General features: G+C 40.0%; 1 protein-coding gene across 5 annotated transcripts in view; it reads right to left on the bottom strand.

Annotated features, from left to right (window-relative positions):
* The window catches only part of LOC124605197 (zinc finger CCCH domain-containing protein 18-like), a 128,978-nt gene that overhangs the window by 27,824 nt on the left and 83,663 nt on the right, over nt 1–17,491 (bottom strand). For all 5 annotated transcript variants that reach the window (XM_047136727.1, XM_047136726.1, XM_047136729.1 and 2 more), the window contains exon 11: nt 11,874–11,965. In XM_047136727.1, the coding sequence (XP_046992683.1) occupies nt 11,874–11,965 (92 nt within the window). The remainder of the gene's footprint in view (nt 1–11,873; nt 11,966–17,491) is intronic.

The raw sequence follows: 17,491 nt of genomic DNA, 5'->3' as shown, positions 1-17,491 counted from the left end.
AAAACCACCCAATCCAAATGCAGTATATGAAGCACAGTTTGGTAAGGCTACTGCCCCACTCGTTCAGATGATAGATGATTTGACACTGGATGTAAAGAGGCTGCCATTCCCCTTTTTCTTTGACAACCTATTTACAGGTTTTTCTGTTCTGTCATACCTGAGAGAAAAGGGCTATGGAGCAACAGGCACTATCAGAGAAAACAGAGTTCCCAAATCGTGCCCAATTTCCTCAAAGAAAGCGCTAGTTAAAAAGGAAAGGGGGTATTTTGAATCCTCACTTTGCAAGGATGATGGTGTTATAGTCACAAAATGGGTGGACAATTCAGTGGTTACTGTAGCTTCTACCTGTGAAGGAGTTGAACGTGTATCATTTGTGAAAAGATATTCCGCAAAGGAGAAGAAGACAGTTCACGTACAACGTCGTCAAATTATCACAGCCTATAATAAACACATGGGAGGAGTGGATAGGATGGATGAAAACATTGCCATGTGCAGAATAAACATTCGAAACAAGAAGTGGTACTGGGCTTTACTTTCTTGGCTGATTGACATATCTGTGCATAATGTGTGGCAGCTGAAGAAAGGAACTGGAGCTAGGACTACTCAACCTGAATTCAGAAGAGAAAATGTACAAGTTTACCTAAAAAGATATATGAATCCCGTAAAAGGATCAGGCAGCCCGTCTATCAGTCCTATCTGTGGATACAAATCGCGTGTTCCAAGTGATATCATATATGATGGTATAGAAAACTCAGAAGAAGTGAAGATGTGTAGGTTTGTACTGCAAACAGAAATCATCAGCTGTTCACTCAAAATGTGGAAAATGTGATGTAGGACTGTGTCTAGAATGCTTTGAAGTGTACCATGAAAGACAGTAAAGCAAATGATTGTGAATTATTTTGTGTATGGTGTTATAAATTGGTTTGTAAGAATTATTTTGTTCAGATTTTGCCTTACTTGTATTAAAAATCTGATTAATAAAACATATCTTCAAATGTATTTCAATATCACAGAAAATATTTCAAATATGCATCTGAGTGCCCAGCGTGTCCATATGGACACATTATTTTACAGACAATCTAAGACCGAGAAGAGTCAAATAATAGCTTATATGCACTACTTAGATGCAAAAGAAGTCAAAAAATTGAAAATAAATTTAAATATCCAATTTTGAAAAATTTGGGCAGTTAAGGGTTAAAAGTGGGTTCCTTAATTTGGGGTTTTATTGTAACTGGATTTGACTGCTGGGGCCTTTTCATCAATGATGATGTGCTACATGTAATTGTGAAAAATACCAACTGCAGCATAACCAATTTCAAAGGGAATTTTTTCGAAAGTTGGGCTGATTGTGTACACACAGATATAGTAGAAAAACCTTTCCGATTTCTAATGAGATGCATTTGTTTAGACTATGGCACCTCAAGGCAAGCGCAAAACAGGCAAACTAGCTACCGTGACAGAAATGTTTACCTTGTTTGTGAGTAACTGCAAAACAAGTTACTCCCTCGGTTAAAACATCACTATTGATGAACAGCATTTCGAGGCTGGTGTGGGCTCCATCAGTTCATACCATCTAAATATGGCATAAATATCTTTTGTCTGTGTGATTCTAAGCTGCATTATACTTACAACATGGAGATATATTGTGAACTACAACCACAAGGTCCGTTTCAGAACTATCCCTGTCAAATTAGTAGTTCTGAGATTTGAGGAGGCAATATATGGGACTGATAGGAACATTACGGTGAATAATTGGTTCACTAGTTTGGAATCAGTGAGGGACCTGCAGGAAAGAAGTTTGTCTTTTGCAGGCACAGTTAGAAAAAACAAGAAGGAAGTGCACTCACATTTCTTATTCCCAAAGGGTAGGCAGCAATATGACAGTGAATTTGGCTACACCAAAGCCAAAAAACATGTTTCACATGTCCCAAAAAAGGGAAAACTGCGGTCCTCCTTTGGGGTATGCATGTATTATCAAGTGTGACATCAGAAAGATTAGAGAAGAAACCAGAAATTACACTTCACTATCATGACATCAAATCTCGAGCTGATGTAGTTGACAAACTCTGTGCAACCTACAATGTAGCTACATCAACAAGGAGGTAGCCTATGGTTATTTTTTCCCGTAACACTATATGTTGTAGGCATAAGCTCCAGAGTAATATTCTTAGGAAACAAGAATAAATATTGAGATGGGCTTTAGTAGCTCAAAGCTTTGACCCCGACTCTACTGGAAGATCAGTTCAAAAGATGAGCACTCATTACAAAACTACCAGTTGATATACAGTCAGTATTGGTAAAATACAAACCCAAAATACTGTGGCAAGAAAACTTTGAATTTTCTTTGGAAGCAGGAAAAAAAACACCTTGCCTCAGCAAGTATGCATGTAAAAAATGCAGTAAACACCTTCGTTTACAAAAACAGGCAAAAATAGTTTGTGAAGATTGTCTATCTTATGGAGCAATCGAGACGCCGAGATTCATACTGATTAATTCAATAATTTACTTAAATTTATAAGTAACTCAAATCTATTGGTATAACTATTTACTACATTTCTGCATCACTTTATGTTAACTATTGATGTTAATTTTAAAATGTAATGAGGCTGATGTTCAGTTCTGTGTATGTCAAATATGCACCAATAACAAGAATGGTATTCTTTTTTTTTTTTAATTTACTCAAACGCAAAAATTGTTACATGCATCCAGGAGATACATTGTGACTAGTAATGTCATGGAAGTTGATGTGTGTTAATGGAAGGTTAAACCACTGAAGCACAGTTTTGCTTTAGTGATATGGGCAATTATCCTGATGGAAGATACCATCACCATTAGGGATGACACAAACATCCTCATAAGCATTATATTGCTCCGACCGGCCTGCGAAGTGCATGTTTTGACTAGCCGTTCTCTTGGAGGACAGTGCACTCAGTCACGTACATATACTTTGAGTAGCAAAAAATGTGATTAATCTGACCAGATGGCCCATTACCATTGCCCTACAGTCCAAGCTTAATAATTCCGTGCCCACTGTAATCATAAATGCTGATGTCATTGTTTTAACATGGGAACGTGTAAGGGTTATCTGCTGCATAGCACTATGTTCTACAATGTTCACTACTCAGAAACAATTATGCCCGTGCCATATCAATGCCTATTCTGCTTTACAGTGGGCACACCAAGTTCTGTGATGAGGTGTTGCCTACCAGCGGTTTCACCATCCTTCGACAATTTCTGATAGACTAAAAACAATAGCTCTCTAAAGGCAGACAAGCATCTTACCCGAGATGCTTGTTACCAGATGTTGGGCCATCAAAATTTGTCCATTGTCAAAGCCCCTTAGGTCAGAGTATTTTTCTATTTGCAGCCCTTCTTGTCACACTAGAATGATTCCCAATTCAACTATGTTCTGCATATATGCTTTCTGTATTGTGTCATGTGCCTGCAATGCCACCAGCGAAATTCAATCAATGTTTTGGTTCATCAGTGCATACTCCATGCAAATCACTAAAGATACTCCCAACTGTCAAAATTTGAGGATACTTCACAAAACCCCTAAAATAGCATTTGTGTGTTCCCCTGCTGCTGCTGCTTGGTGAGTAGACTTTTTTATCTATCCATTTACATTATTCACAGTAAATTATAACAGCCAAACAGTTGCAGGACAAAGATTTATTGAAATCCTTGACTACGGTTTTGGTATATCTAAATATACCTTCATCAGAAGCAAACAACACTAAAATCACATCCTGCAGTGGAGATACATAAAACAATTGTGCCAAGGGTGTCATCAGTAGTTAAAATTAAAATATCACCTCCATTTGTACAGCATAATTACAAAGAGAAGGTATATTTAGACATACCGAAACCATGATCAAGGATTTCAATAAATCTTTATCCTGCAACTATTTGGCTGTTTTCATTTACTGTGAAGATTTTCAACAGTTGCTGCTTCAGCCATTTTTAAAATTTTGAAATTTACATTATATTGTAAATAACTGGTCATTTCCATTGTTATATTAGCCCATGTGGCCATCATTCCTTCTTATGTAACCCTCTTGTTGTAGTGCCTCAAGAATTTCGACACAAATTCTAGAAACCCTCGGCTTTCCACCGTCTCGAAGACCCAGTATTTTACGTACAAGAGGAAGAGACGGGAGAGTGTCTACCTCACGCCAGTTTTCTGTGTGCGCAGGGTGGACGTGTATCAAGAGAATGCTACAACGTGGACGGTTGATCGATGCGGGCAAGGGATTGCCTTACTTACCACAGAAGCTACATGCCCAGCACAAGGAGCAAGCATGCCTTACTCTGTGACGGTGCTACATCAGTCATTATTGTGAACAGCTGAATTATGTTATAAGAAAAGAAAAAGACACTTACTTACGGAATCTCTAGAGATGCTGATAGTGGACTTGAGAACTTTGAGAGATTTATGGAACTGTATTTATTGTAAAAGTACTTAATAGTTTCTGATGGACCATGAGTCATTGGGCTTATGAAATATGATTCATTTATGTGAAAACTGTTGTGTGATGTTCTGTTTGTGGAAGTGAAAATATAGTGGGATTGATTTAAAAGTATCTGGAGTGTATGGAATCATTTTAGGAGTAGAGAAACTTCCTTCAAACAGCATCAAATCTTCGGAGAAGATTTTGGGGAAATCGACGCAGCCGGCTATCCTGAAAAGAAGATCGGCAAAGCACCTCCAATGATGAAGTGGACGTGTGAGTCTTGCACACCAGCACCACACGGTTTCCTACAGTCGCCGGAAACTGCCAGATTGTCAGTCTTCATCGTTGTCTGTCTTGTTCAACTACTGTCTTTTTTCTACCTTTTGTGCTAGTAGTCTCACCATTTATTTTCTGTATTCCCCACATTAATCAACACTTTGTCCCTACATCTTTTCTAGTACCGGTTTTTGTGCACGTAGATGGGGCCATTGTTATTTGCCAATTTGCATATAAGAAATTCACTGTTATTTACGAATTTGCCTACAGTTCACTACACTGCATGGTCTTCTCACAATTGTCTATCGCCAATTTATTTCCCAATTTGACAGCTATTGTCTTTCCTACCCTCCACTTACCCTGTTCATACACAATTCTTTCACATTCTTGTGTGTTTATTTTTCGCCAAACCGCTCTGATCGACTTTTACTGCCGTCTCCTGCATTACTTTATTTGTCAAGCAAAGAACTTACATTATCTCCTGTGACTTCCTCTTTCTGCCTGGCTAGTTTTTTAAAATTTTGCCTTCTTTCATGACTTTCCCTACTGGTTTTCTTTATCTTTTCCAATCATTTTTAAATCATATAGACCACTCTTGTGGCAAGAAGTTCTCGCCTACTCATTGCATCCTGCTGGTGCAGGCATAATTGTTTCTGAGTAGTGAACATTGTGGAACATAGTGCTACGCTGCATTGCCTACTATTCTCACGATTTTCGTGTGAATTTTTCTGACTTTTCCGAACTTTCCCCCCTGCTTTTCTTCCGTTTTTCTATCTTTGTCCACCTTCTGCCTCTCATTTTTGCCACTGCCACTGTTTCCAACACTCAAAACAGTCTTCTCTTGCCATGATGACCCTTTTGTGTGATGAATACAACAGAGTGAGACATTCCACGTTGGAAAAATATATCTAAAAACAAAGATGATGTGACTTACCAAACGAAAGTGCTGGCAGGTCAATAGACACACAAACATAAACACAAAATTCAAGATTTCACAACCAAAACGGCCTGGTGGATAACGGGAAGAGAGGATATATTGAAGAGCAAGTTCCCATCTCCGGAGTTCGGATAGGTTGGTGTTAGTGGGAAGTATCCAGATAACCCGGACGGTGTAACACTGTGCCAAGATGTGCTGGCCGTGCACCAAGGCATGTTTAGCCACAGGGTGATCCTCATTACCAACAAACACTGTCTGCCTGTGTTCATTCATGCGAATGGACAGTTTGTTGCTGGTCATTCCCACATAGAATGCGTCACAGTGTAGGACAATGATCCTAATCCTACCCCTAATGATCCAACTCCCCAAGACACTATCCAAATTGAACCCTGCCTGGAACAGTTCCGTCCTCCGTCACAGCGGGACCCACCTCCTCTTCCTCAAAATCACCCTCTCCAAACCTTCCAGGAATTTCTGACTTCCAGCCTTGCCTCTCAATCCTTCTTAAAAAACCTTAATCCTACTCCCAACAACACCACTGCTGAAGCCCAGGCTATCCGTGATCTGAAGGCTGACCGGTCCATCGTCATTCTTCCGGCGGACAAGGGTTCCACGACCGTGGTACTTGATTGTCGGGAGTATGTGGCTGAGGGACTGTGTCAGCTTTCAGACAACACCACATACAAAGTTTGCCAAGGTAATCCCATTACTGATGTCCAGGCAGAGCTTCAAGGAATCCTCAGAACCTTAGGCCCCCTACAAAACCTTTCACCTGACTCCATCAACCTCCTGACCCCACCGACACCCCGCACCCCTACTTTCTACCTTCTTCCTAAAATTCACAAACCCAATCATCCCGGCCGCCCCATTGTAGCTGATTACCAAGCCCCCACAGAACGTATCTCTGCCTACGTAGATCAACACCTTCACCCCATTACATGCAGTCTCCCATCCTTCATCAAAGACACCAACCACTTTCTCGAACGCCTGGAATCCTTACCCAATCCGTTACCCCCAGAAACCATCCTTGTAACCATTGATGCCACTTCCTTATACACAAATATCCCGCACATCGAGGGCCTCGCTGCGATGGAGCACTTCCTTTCACGCCGATCACCTGCCACCCTACCTAAAACCTCTTTCCTCATTACCTTAGCCAGCTTCATCCTGACCCACAACTTCTTCACTTTTGAAGGCCAGACATACCAACAATTAAAGGGAACAGCCATGGGTACCAGGATGGCCTCTTCATACGCCAACCTATTCATGGGTCACTCAGAGGAAGCCTTCTTGGTTACCCAGGCCTGCCAACCCAAAGTTTGGTACAGATTTATTGATGACATCTTCATGATCTGGACTCACAGTGAAGAAGAACTCCAGAATTTCCTCTCCAACCTCAACTCCTTTGGTTCCATCAGATTCACCTGGTCCTACTCCAAATCCCATGCCACTTTCCTTGATGTTGACCTCCACCTGTCCAATGGCCAGCTTCACACGTCCGTCCACATCAAACCCACCAACAAGCAACAGTACCTCCATTACGACAGCTGCCACCCATTCCACATCAAACGGTCCCTTCCCTACAGCCTAGGTCTTCGTGGCAAACGAATCTGCTCCAGTCCGGAATCCCTGAAGCATTACACCAACAACCTGACAACAGCTTTCGCATCCCGCAACTACCCTCCCGACCTGGTACAGAAGCAAATAACCAGAGCCACTTCCTCATCCTCTCAAACCCAGAACCTCCCACAGAAGAACCACAAAAGTGCCCCACTTGTGACAGGATACTTTCCGGGACTGGATCAGATTCTGAATGTGGCTCTCCAGCAGGGATACGACTTCCTCAAATCCTGCCCTGAAATGAGATCCATCCTTCATGAAATCCTCCCCACTCCACCAAGAGTGTCTTTCCGCCGTCCACCTAACCTTCGTAACCTCTTAGTTCATCCCTATGAAATCCCCAAACCACTTTTCCTACCCTCTGGCTCCTACCCTTGTAACTGCCCCGGTGTAAAACCTGTCCCATGCACCCTCCCACCGCCAAATACTCCAGTCCTGTAACCCAGAAGGTGTACACGATCAAAGGCAGAGCCACGTGTGAAAGCACCCACGTGATTTACCAACTGACCTGCCTACACTGTGACGCATTCTATGTGGGAATGACCAGCAACAAACTGTCCATTCGCATGAATGGACACAGGCAGACAGTGTTTGTTGGTAATGAGGATCACCCTGTGGCTAAACATGCCTTGGTGCACGGCCAGCACATCTTGGCACAGTGTTACACCGTCCGGGTTATTTGGATACTTCCCACTAACACCAACCTATCCGAACTCCGGAGATGGGAACTTGCTCTTCAATATATCCTCTCTTCCCGTTATCCACCAGGCCTCAATCTCCGCTAATTTCAAGTTGCCGCCACTCATACCTCACCTGTCATTCAACAACATCTTTGCCCCTGCACTTCTGCCTCGATTGACATCTCTGCCCAAACTCTTTGTCTTTAAATATGTCTGCTTGTGTCTGTATATGTGTGGATGGATATGTGTGTGTGTGTGTGCGCTCGCGAGTGTATACCCGTCCTTTTTTCCCCTTAAGGTAAGTCTTTCCGCTCCCGGGATTGGAATGACTCCTTACCCTCACCCTTAAAACCCACTTCCTTCCGTCTTTCCCTCTCCTTCCCTCTTTCCTGATGAGGCAACAGTTTGTTGCGAATGCTTGGATTTTGTGTGTATGTTTGTGTTTGTTTGTGTGTCTATCGACGTGCCAGCGCTTTCGTTTGGTAAGTCACATCATCTTTGTTTATATATATATATATATATATATATATATATATAGAGAGAGAGAGAGAGAGAGAGAGAGAGAGAGAGAGAGAGAGAGAGAGAAAGAGAATAGCACACTCTTTTCCAATCATTCTTTTCTGTGTTATTTTCATTCCTACTCATCTGGGCTTTCCAATACAGAGTGTAGTACACATATTGACAATCCTGGAAAAGTGTGATATTTCTTTCTTTTCATTGGTCTTTGCAGCAGCAAGTTTTTACTGTTCCAATTCAGTTGCCTCAATTTGACGAGGTGTGGTCTGATCGATGCCGAAATAGATCACGAATTATATTGGGGTTCTGGAGAAACTGATGTTGATTTCTCAGAAAATGATGTCATGGATGAGTCTGAGGTGCACATGCACTATGTTAAAAAAAATAATAATAAAAAAGTTGGAGAGTTTAGGTACTGAACACTGATAACTAAATACCCAGTATTTTTATTGCATAAATTTTCAGTTTGTAATTCAGAAGAGACTACATTTGCAAATACAACTTTTGTGATAAAATCAGAGCAGGAATGCATCTTCCTAAACACTTCAGAGGCGACCAGTGGCATTATTCCTCCAGATATCGTGACTGAAGAGTGTGGAAGACCAAGAGCAAGAATGAGAACTTGGCACCATATTAACACTAAGGAAGGTTGAACGATCACTGGCTGTATACCTGATATTAACATACTCCATTTGTCATAAAAGTTCCAGGACAGTTTTTTATTTTTCATTTTTATTTCTAGTTTGCAATACTTAAATGGAACAAATGTTGTTTTTATGTTACCTGATATGTTGCGTCCTTGAAACAACCTTGGCTATGTTTCCACAAAAACTCGATGTGTGGCAGGGCAGTGCTTATCAACACATTGTTAGGGTTCTTGGCACATTAGTTACGGTGACACAAGGGATGCTGGTTGTGAGCAAAGAGTGAACATTAATTTCTGTGTTAAGCTCCGAAAAATCCCAAGTGAAATGTGGACAGCGATTCAGCAAGCATATTCAGGAAAGGCTCTTTCAAGATGTCATGTTTTCGAGTGGCAAAAAAGGTTCTGTGAAGGCAGAGATTCAGTGCAAGACAATCCCATGGCTGGTCACCCATCTACAGCATATGCCAGCTCAAACATGGAGCACGTAAGGCAGTTATTGCAAGAAGACTATCATGTATCTGTACGTACATTATCACAAGAACTTATTTTGAAATATGATGTGTCACAAGATTTTAAGCAAATATTTAGGGAAACATAAACTTAATGCAAAACTCATCCCTCACACACTAACAGACGAACAGAAAGACGAGAGGCAAAGAATTTCTGCTGAACTACTGATCCAATATTTCTGAAAGTTGGTACTACCAGTATGACTCTCATATGAAGAGTCAAAGTGCTGAATGGCAGAGTCCTAGATCACCAGCCTCAAAAACTTCTAACGAACAAAAACAATGTTGATCACATTGTTCGAAAGGATTAGTTCACCATAAGTATGTTCGTCCAGCTCAAGTAATGAACCAAACTCTTTACATCGAAATCTTGAAATGTTTGCAGCAAGCAATTCGACATCACCGTCGTGATTTGTGGCGTTCTCAAGATTGGTTCTTACTATGTGACAATGCAAGACCCCATACTGCTTTATCTGTTACTGCGTATCTGCCCAGACGTTGTGTTATTGCCACCCCACATTCGCCATATTCGCCTGACACCTTGCCTTACATCTTTTTCTTGGGTCCGCGAGGAAAAAGGCGACTCAAAGGAAAGCTACATCACGATATCACAGACTTCCCACAGGTTGTGACAAATGAGCTTACAAGCATCACAGTTGAAAATTTCCCTGCTTGCTTTACTTTGCAAATTTGTGTGTTTTAAAATATATCATGCAAACAGAAAATTATATCCTAATATATCACAAAAAGAGATTATATACTACATTAATAATGAAGCACAGTGTTTGTCTAAATTATTGTTCTTTTGCTTACGCCTTTATCCCACAGGTTTCGCAGGATCAGCGTTGTTACAATGGATTTGGCAAGGTTAATTTGAAGGGGGGGGGGGGATGTCCTTCCTGCTGCCATGCCGTACCCCCCGGGACAGTATCAGTGTACCCCAGCTTTCTGCGTCTAGTGTAAATCATGACAGAGTGCAAACGTGTTTCAAATGTCTGGAAGTTGTGGGGGACCAGAACGTGGGGACCAGCCCAGTATTCATCTAGGGGGATGTGGAAAACCACCTAAAAACCACCCAGACTGACTGGCACAACGGCCCACGTCGTTATCTGCTGGGCGGATTTGATCTGGGGCCAGCGCACCTACCCGAGTCCAGGAAAGAGCGCATTAGTGCTCTCGGCTAACCTGGTGGGTCAGTGTGCTTCATTATTAAATTATTTCCTGCAAAAGAATCAGGCTGGTTTCTGGAAAATTAACTTCTGACAATTTTCTCCTTTTTCAAAAATGAGGTTATCATATCTTGTTTAATGAATGTAGATTTTCAATAATGTTATTGTTAATACTATATATGAGGTTATCATATCTTGTTTAATGAATGTAGATTTTCAATAATGTTATTGTTAATACTATATATGAATGATCCTAAAAGTTACAGACATATGATAAAAACACCCAAACCTTTTGGTATAGGTTCATTTGTTATGGCCCAGTACCGTAAATGCTAATAAATAGTATAATGAAGTGACAGGTTAATGCTTTTCTTTCAATAACACGTCTTCTGTATTATACAGAGCCATGGGTGAATATGCTAGTTTTTAGCAAAATAGCACTAAGGTGATTTTGATGACAAATTAGTACCAGAATCAGACGAAACACTGGTTATCTGTAGGAATAAACCCATTGCACAAATGAATGGCGTGTTGTCGTCTGGTACTTGGTTGGCCTCTGTTGTAATTATTCCGCTCTATTGCATCTGTTGGTTGCCAACCTTGCCTTGATCAAGCAATGTTTCACTCTTTGACAAAGTTGTGTGAACTATTCATCATTACCTCTTGTCTATACTCATTTCAAAGCAATGTAAATACAACAGCTCTCTCAACCCCAGTAATACTAGTTTTTTTTAAAGAGGTGTCAGAGCTGTGGCTCCTGTAATTTGGTCTCTACCAAACAATGATTACTTTTTTTTCTTGTCTCATTTGCTTACTACCTACTGAATTACTAATGCCATAGTTATTCACTATGAGGTTACATTATGACTCACTGCAAATATTACAGGTGCATAAAGATAATCTGTGCATATTTCCCTTTTTAATTAATTACAGTGTATGATTTTGCACTAGATACACATTATATAAAAGATGAAATGAATAATGTGTGCTCAGAAAAGTAAATCTAATGATTCCACTTTATTTCTCATTCAGAGACTTAATAACAGCAAGCTAGTGAAGTTCTTACCTTTAATGCATCCATTGCTTTAACCTTCAAAGACTGTGTAAGGGCAAGTCTTTCTCTCTCATCTATTACCACACGCTTCTGAGGCCGCACGACTACAAAGAAATGAAATGTAACAACATACAACATTATCAATAGAATTCAAATCATTACGGAATAAAATACATTCATGCATTCACCTAATACAGCTACACTTATTTTACGGTCAAAGTAACAAAAGGAAAACAGAAGGAAATCAGCTGTGTCCTTTTCAGGAAACTACAAGAACTTAAATGTGGATGATGGTACAGAGAATTTAGCTCCTGTCACCCTAAATGCAAGAGCACTATTCAACTGTCACCTCACAAGGTAATATGAATTGTAACGTGACTGACGTGGTTGGAATGCTCACTTAAATTTAAGGGGTGGTAAATTCCCTGAATTAAGGAACAGTATAGCTCAGTTTAAGCTCTTAGGAGGAGGCAGTGACTTTTTCTGAACATACTTCTGCAGTTTAATGCCGTACTGTGAGAACACAATTCTGCAAGGCCAAATTTGTTGATTTAGAGTGACTTCATAGCTTATAAATATATGACAAGAAGAAAAAATATCATACCTTAGTGCTGCTAGAATATATACACACCAATACAGACACACTGCTAAAGTGTAGTCGGCAGTGAAAGGATAGGTATTTACAATTTTCACTGATGATGTAAGATGGGCAATCACTGCAGAATGGCAGTCTGTGACTCCAATTTTTAAACACAAATGGCTTGCTGATTATCATCCTTAAAAAAGCCATAAAGCCAAAACAAATCTGCTTGTGCTGAACAACTTAAGGTTACTTACAAATACTAGCTCAGTACATAAGAAAGAAGACTTTTCACATTACTTACTATCTATGAAGGCAATCCCAGAAGTAAGAGTTCTTATATCTTTAAATACACAACTACTCAATTGCCATTTCAGTTAATGTATTCGCAGAGACTGTGGCAGTTTTAAAATGTTGATGTCATACTAGCCTGCTACCATGTCTTTCAGGAAGCCCTGAACCTCATCTTTCGCCTCATCGTTGGAGCAGAACTGCTTTCCACAAAAATGTTCCTTCAACTTTGGGAATACGGTTGCTCGGTACCAAGTCCAGACTGTATGGTGGGTGGGCGATGATGTTCCAGCCAAGGATTTTGCAGATCGATGGTTTCACGAGTGAAGTGTGCACGCACACTGTCATGGAGAATGCTTATGCCCTTGCTCGGTGTTCCTCTTCTTCAGTTCGGACTGCACTTTTGATTTTTTTTCAGCGTTTCCCAGTACCTGTCAGCGTTTATTGTTGTACAAGCAAGCAGGAAGTCAACAATAGTACCTCCCTTCTGGTCTCAAAACACTGCCACCACAACTTTAGCAGCAGACTGTTTTTGTTCGAATTTTCACGGCTTTGGATGATGCCACTTATGTGACTGTTGTTTTGCATCAGGTGTAAATTGATATGCTCAGATTTCGTCACCTGCGACAATTGAGTCCAAAAGTTGTTCTTTACGCATGCGAAGCAGCAAAGATATTTGAAGGTACAATCAACTCACTGCCGTTTATGATATTCTGTCAGCATATGGAGTACCCATCTTGCATACATTTTCCAATTTGTAACTTTTCCTTTAAAATACTGTGGATAGTGCTTTGGGAAACTCAGGAACCAAAATCCAGAGAGCGTGCAGAGTGATCCGACAAACATTACGCATGATTTCCTCAATCTTCGCAACTTATTGGAATTTGCTCCACTATTGCTTTCTTTGTCGAGTATTTCAGTACAACCAGCTGAAAACTCTCTCTGTTACTTGCGAACTTTTTGACACCCATGCATGATTTTCCCTACACTTCTAGGGAATTGCCCTCATATTTATTGCGACGTATTAGTATACAGCTGTTCCACTATCCCAAAATATGTCCTTACACTGCAACACATTTCATCAACATCTATCAATTCAGTGGCAATGGCTAAGCAGTTTATTTCAGACATCTACTTATTGACAAAAAATTGTGCACGAGTTAATAAGAGAAGAAAGCTAAGTTGCACTGTATGGCGTAGAGATGGGGGTTGGGAAATATACACAGGTCAGAAAATAAAAGATATAGGAAAATAAAAGAAGAGTGAGGAAAAGGACAGTTGCTGACAAGAAATGTTGAGACTGAAGAAATTAATTAAATTAAAGTGAGGTGGGTAGCACAAGGACTTGCTGTAACCTCAGTTCACACCTGTGGAGTTCTGAGAAACTCGTGTCTGGGGGAAGAGTCCAGATGACACTTGGTGAAACAGGCACTGAGGTCATGACTGAGATGTTGCAGAGCATGCTCTGCAACAGGATATTGTGTGCTGCCAGTATGCATCCTCTACCTATGCCCATTTATCCCACCTGATAACTTGGTGGTAGTCATGTGAATATAAAAGGATGAACAGTTTTTACATAACAGTTGGCACACAATGTATCGTTTCACAGTTGGCTCTTCCTTTTATAGTATATAGCTCCTACCCTGTGACTGTACCCACTGTAAGACATGCCGCTGCACTGATACCAGCACCATAACTGGCACAACATATGTTATCAAAGGGAGAGCCATCTGTGAAATGGCACATGTTGTGTACTAGCCATTACCTAAACAATGTTGGGCCTTTTATGTTAGTATGACAACTATCAAGTTATCAGTTAGGATGAATGGGTATAGACAAAGAGTGTATAATGGTAACATACAGTATCCTGTTGCAGAGCATGCTCCACTACATGACAGTCTTGACCTCGGTGCCTGTTTCATTTTAACTCTCCCACAATGTTTTGTCAGTAATCTCTGTCTTGTTTATTACCCTCTAAGCTCTAAGATTTTCAAATCTTATCTAGTGCTGTCCCCCAACAAACAATCTTTCTTCTCATCCCATTTGGTAAGTCTTCCCTGACCGATGGTTCTGGGCAACTTTGCCAAACTCTCCCCATTTCCTAAACCCAACAAGTATTTTTCCTTCCCCCCTTCTGTCAGAATAAGGAGCCACTGTCTTCAAAAGCTTACAGATTTCAATACCTTTCCATGTGTGTTCTCCTGCCACCACTTGGTAAGTAGATTTTTCATTTATTCAACTACATTATATTTCCAAAAATTCATTATTTTCATAGATATATTAGACATATACTTTGCACAACTAATTAACAAAACCAAACAGAGAAATGTTTTGACCAGTGGAAGGAATACACACAGATATATTCTGTGTACGTCATTAAAAGGGTTCAGCTTTGAAGGTAACAATTACTAATGTGATATATGCAGTAAATACACAAATTTTCAGAGGCAATCTAATTTCTTTTGTGTCAGACCATGTACATAATTCCTGGCAGAGAACAGAAACATCTCTGCAGTAAACTCTCACTCACTGCTACGGAGGTGATCAATTGCATGAAACTTGTAAGATTATAAGCTCAACAGCTTATGATTAGCAAAACAAATGTTAAAATGAGGAGAAACAGTTTAGATAAAGTGACAAGATGCTTGCTTTTTAGTGGTATGTTCAAAGATAGCGGTGAATGTTGACCACACATAACACAATGCAAATGTTTGAAACAGAGAAGACTGGCTAATAATAACAATAATAATATCAAGAAAATCCAAATATCACAGGCCACAACTCGAGTATGGTGGCAGTTGGGTGTTGTGACATGTTACTGAGCTCAGTAGAACCAGTGCATAAGACTGAGAAATGGCATTCCCCCCCTCTTCATGTTCTGCGATTTGTGCTTTATAAATGCTCATTATCTCCACAGGTCGGTAACAAGGTGAAAAATGGCACTTGCAGATTTTCACTTCTCTCCCGTTAGGGAAGCTGTAAACAAATTGGTAACACAACAGAGGGAAGCAGGCAAAGGAAAGTACTTCAGTTAGTAAAAAATTATGCTCAGTCATCTCTTTATGGTGCAATCAAATTATTTCAACACAAAGGAAATATTTTCTAATCAAGAACATTAGGCCGGTATTACACTATCAAATTTCTTTGTCAAAGATTTGATCAAAGATGTGATCCAATATTCCGTCCAATATATTTGACAAAGATCTTTGACGTAGCGCTAGAAGGGGTATTACACTGTCATCAAATTTTTCGTCAAAGTTCAAGATGGCTGACAACAACTTGTTATTAACCGCAGTAGTTCTACGTACTCCAATTGCATTGTGTGCACATGCGGAAAAGAAGTGGGGGAAAAAATGGAACCATACATACGAGGTTGACAGTCTTAAAAGTCCTGGGATTACAACTTGATAATAAATTCAGTTGGGAGGAGCACACCACAGAACTGCAGAAGGGCCTTAACAAATCTGTATTTGCAATTCGAGTGTTAGCAGACATAGGCAACATAAAAATGAAAAAGCTTGCATACTTTCATTCCATAATGTCAAATGGGATAATATTTTGGGGTAAATCTTGAAGTCAAACAAAGGTTTTCAAGGTCCAAAAGCGTGTAATACGTATTATTTGTGGAGTAAATTCACGGACCTCCTGCAGAAACCTCTTCAAAGAACTGGGAATACAAACTACTGCCTCTCAGTATATTTACTTCTTAATGAAATTTGTCGTAAATAATATATCTCTTTTTCCAACAAACAACTCAGTTCATACATACAATACCAGGAACAAAAATGATCTGCACAAGGACTTAAAAGCGCTTACTTTAGTTCAAAAAGGGGTCCACTACTCAGGAACACTCATCTTCAATAATTTGCCAGGAAACATAAAAAATTTAGTTAGAAATAAAGATCAGTTTAAAAGGAGCCTGAAAGACTTACTACTGGCCAACTCCTTCTACTCCATTGGCAAAATTTTTAATAGAAACAAATGATGTATTGTATTTATTCATACTATTAGTATTGTTATTTCAGCTTAAAAAAAATCGACATGTTCCACACCCACGAGGATCTCCTCAGCACGGAACTATGGAACGAAAAACTAATCTAATCTGGGTGAAGCCGTGGGTTTTACGACGACACGATAAAAGAATTCAACAAAACTTGTTACGTGAGCTTACAGTGGAAGACGTCAAGTCGTACATCAATTACTTAAGAATGGATGAGCATACATTTCTGTATGTGCTCAATGAAGTGTATCCTCATATTACAAAGCACAATATTCACTTAAGAACTGCTACATCTTTAGAAGACAGACTCACTATAACACTCCGATTCCTCGCTACAGGAGAGGGTTATGTTAGGTTAGGTTAGATTAGGTCAGGTTAGGTCTCCAATCTTCTTAACCTATTTTTGTATTCAGGGTGCCTCACGTTGTAAAGCGCCTCATCAGCTTCAGACATCTCTATTAATTTTGTAGTTGTCGGCACACACCAATTTTATTTACCGGCAATGGTTATAAAAACACTACAGACCACAGAACGCTGCAGCGATGCTAGCGCTCCATGTGGTAACATGTCACATTGCAGTGAACAGAACACAAGCGGTTTCTTTGATCAAATATACAGCGAGGCCCTAGATTTGATCAAATATTGGACGACATTTGACAAAGTCCCTATTACACCATCAAATATCTTTGACAAAGATTTTGGACAAAGATATTTGATAGTGTAATACCGGCCTTATTTTTGGTTCTTGAAGTTTGCTGA

This window comes from Schistocerca americana, chromosome 3 (assembly GCF_021461395.2).
Source record: "Schistocerca americana isolate TAMUIC-IGC-003095 chromosome 3, iqSchAmer2.1, whole genome shotgun sequence".
Taxonomy (NCBI): domain Eukaryota; kingdom Metazoa; phylum Arthropoda; class Insecta; order Orthoptera; family Acrididae; genus Schistocerca; species Schistocerca americana.
The sequence above is the reverse complement of the archived record's forward strand: the minus strand, read 5'-3'. Positions and strand labels throughout refer to the sequence as shown.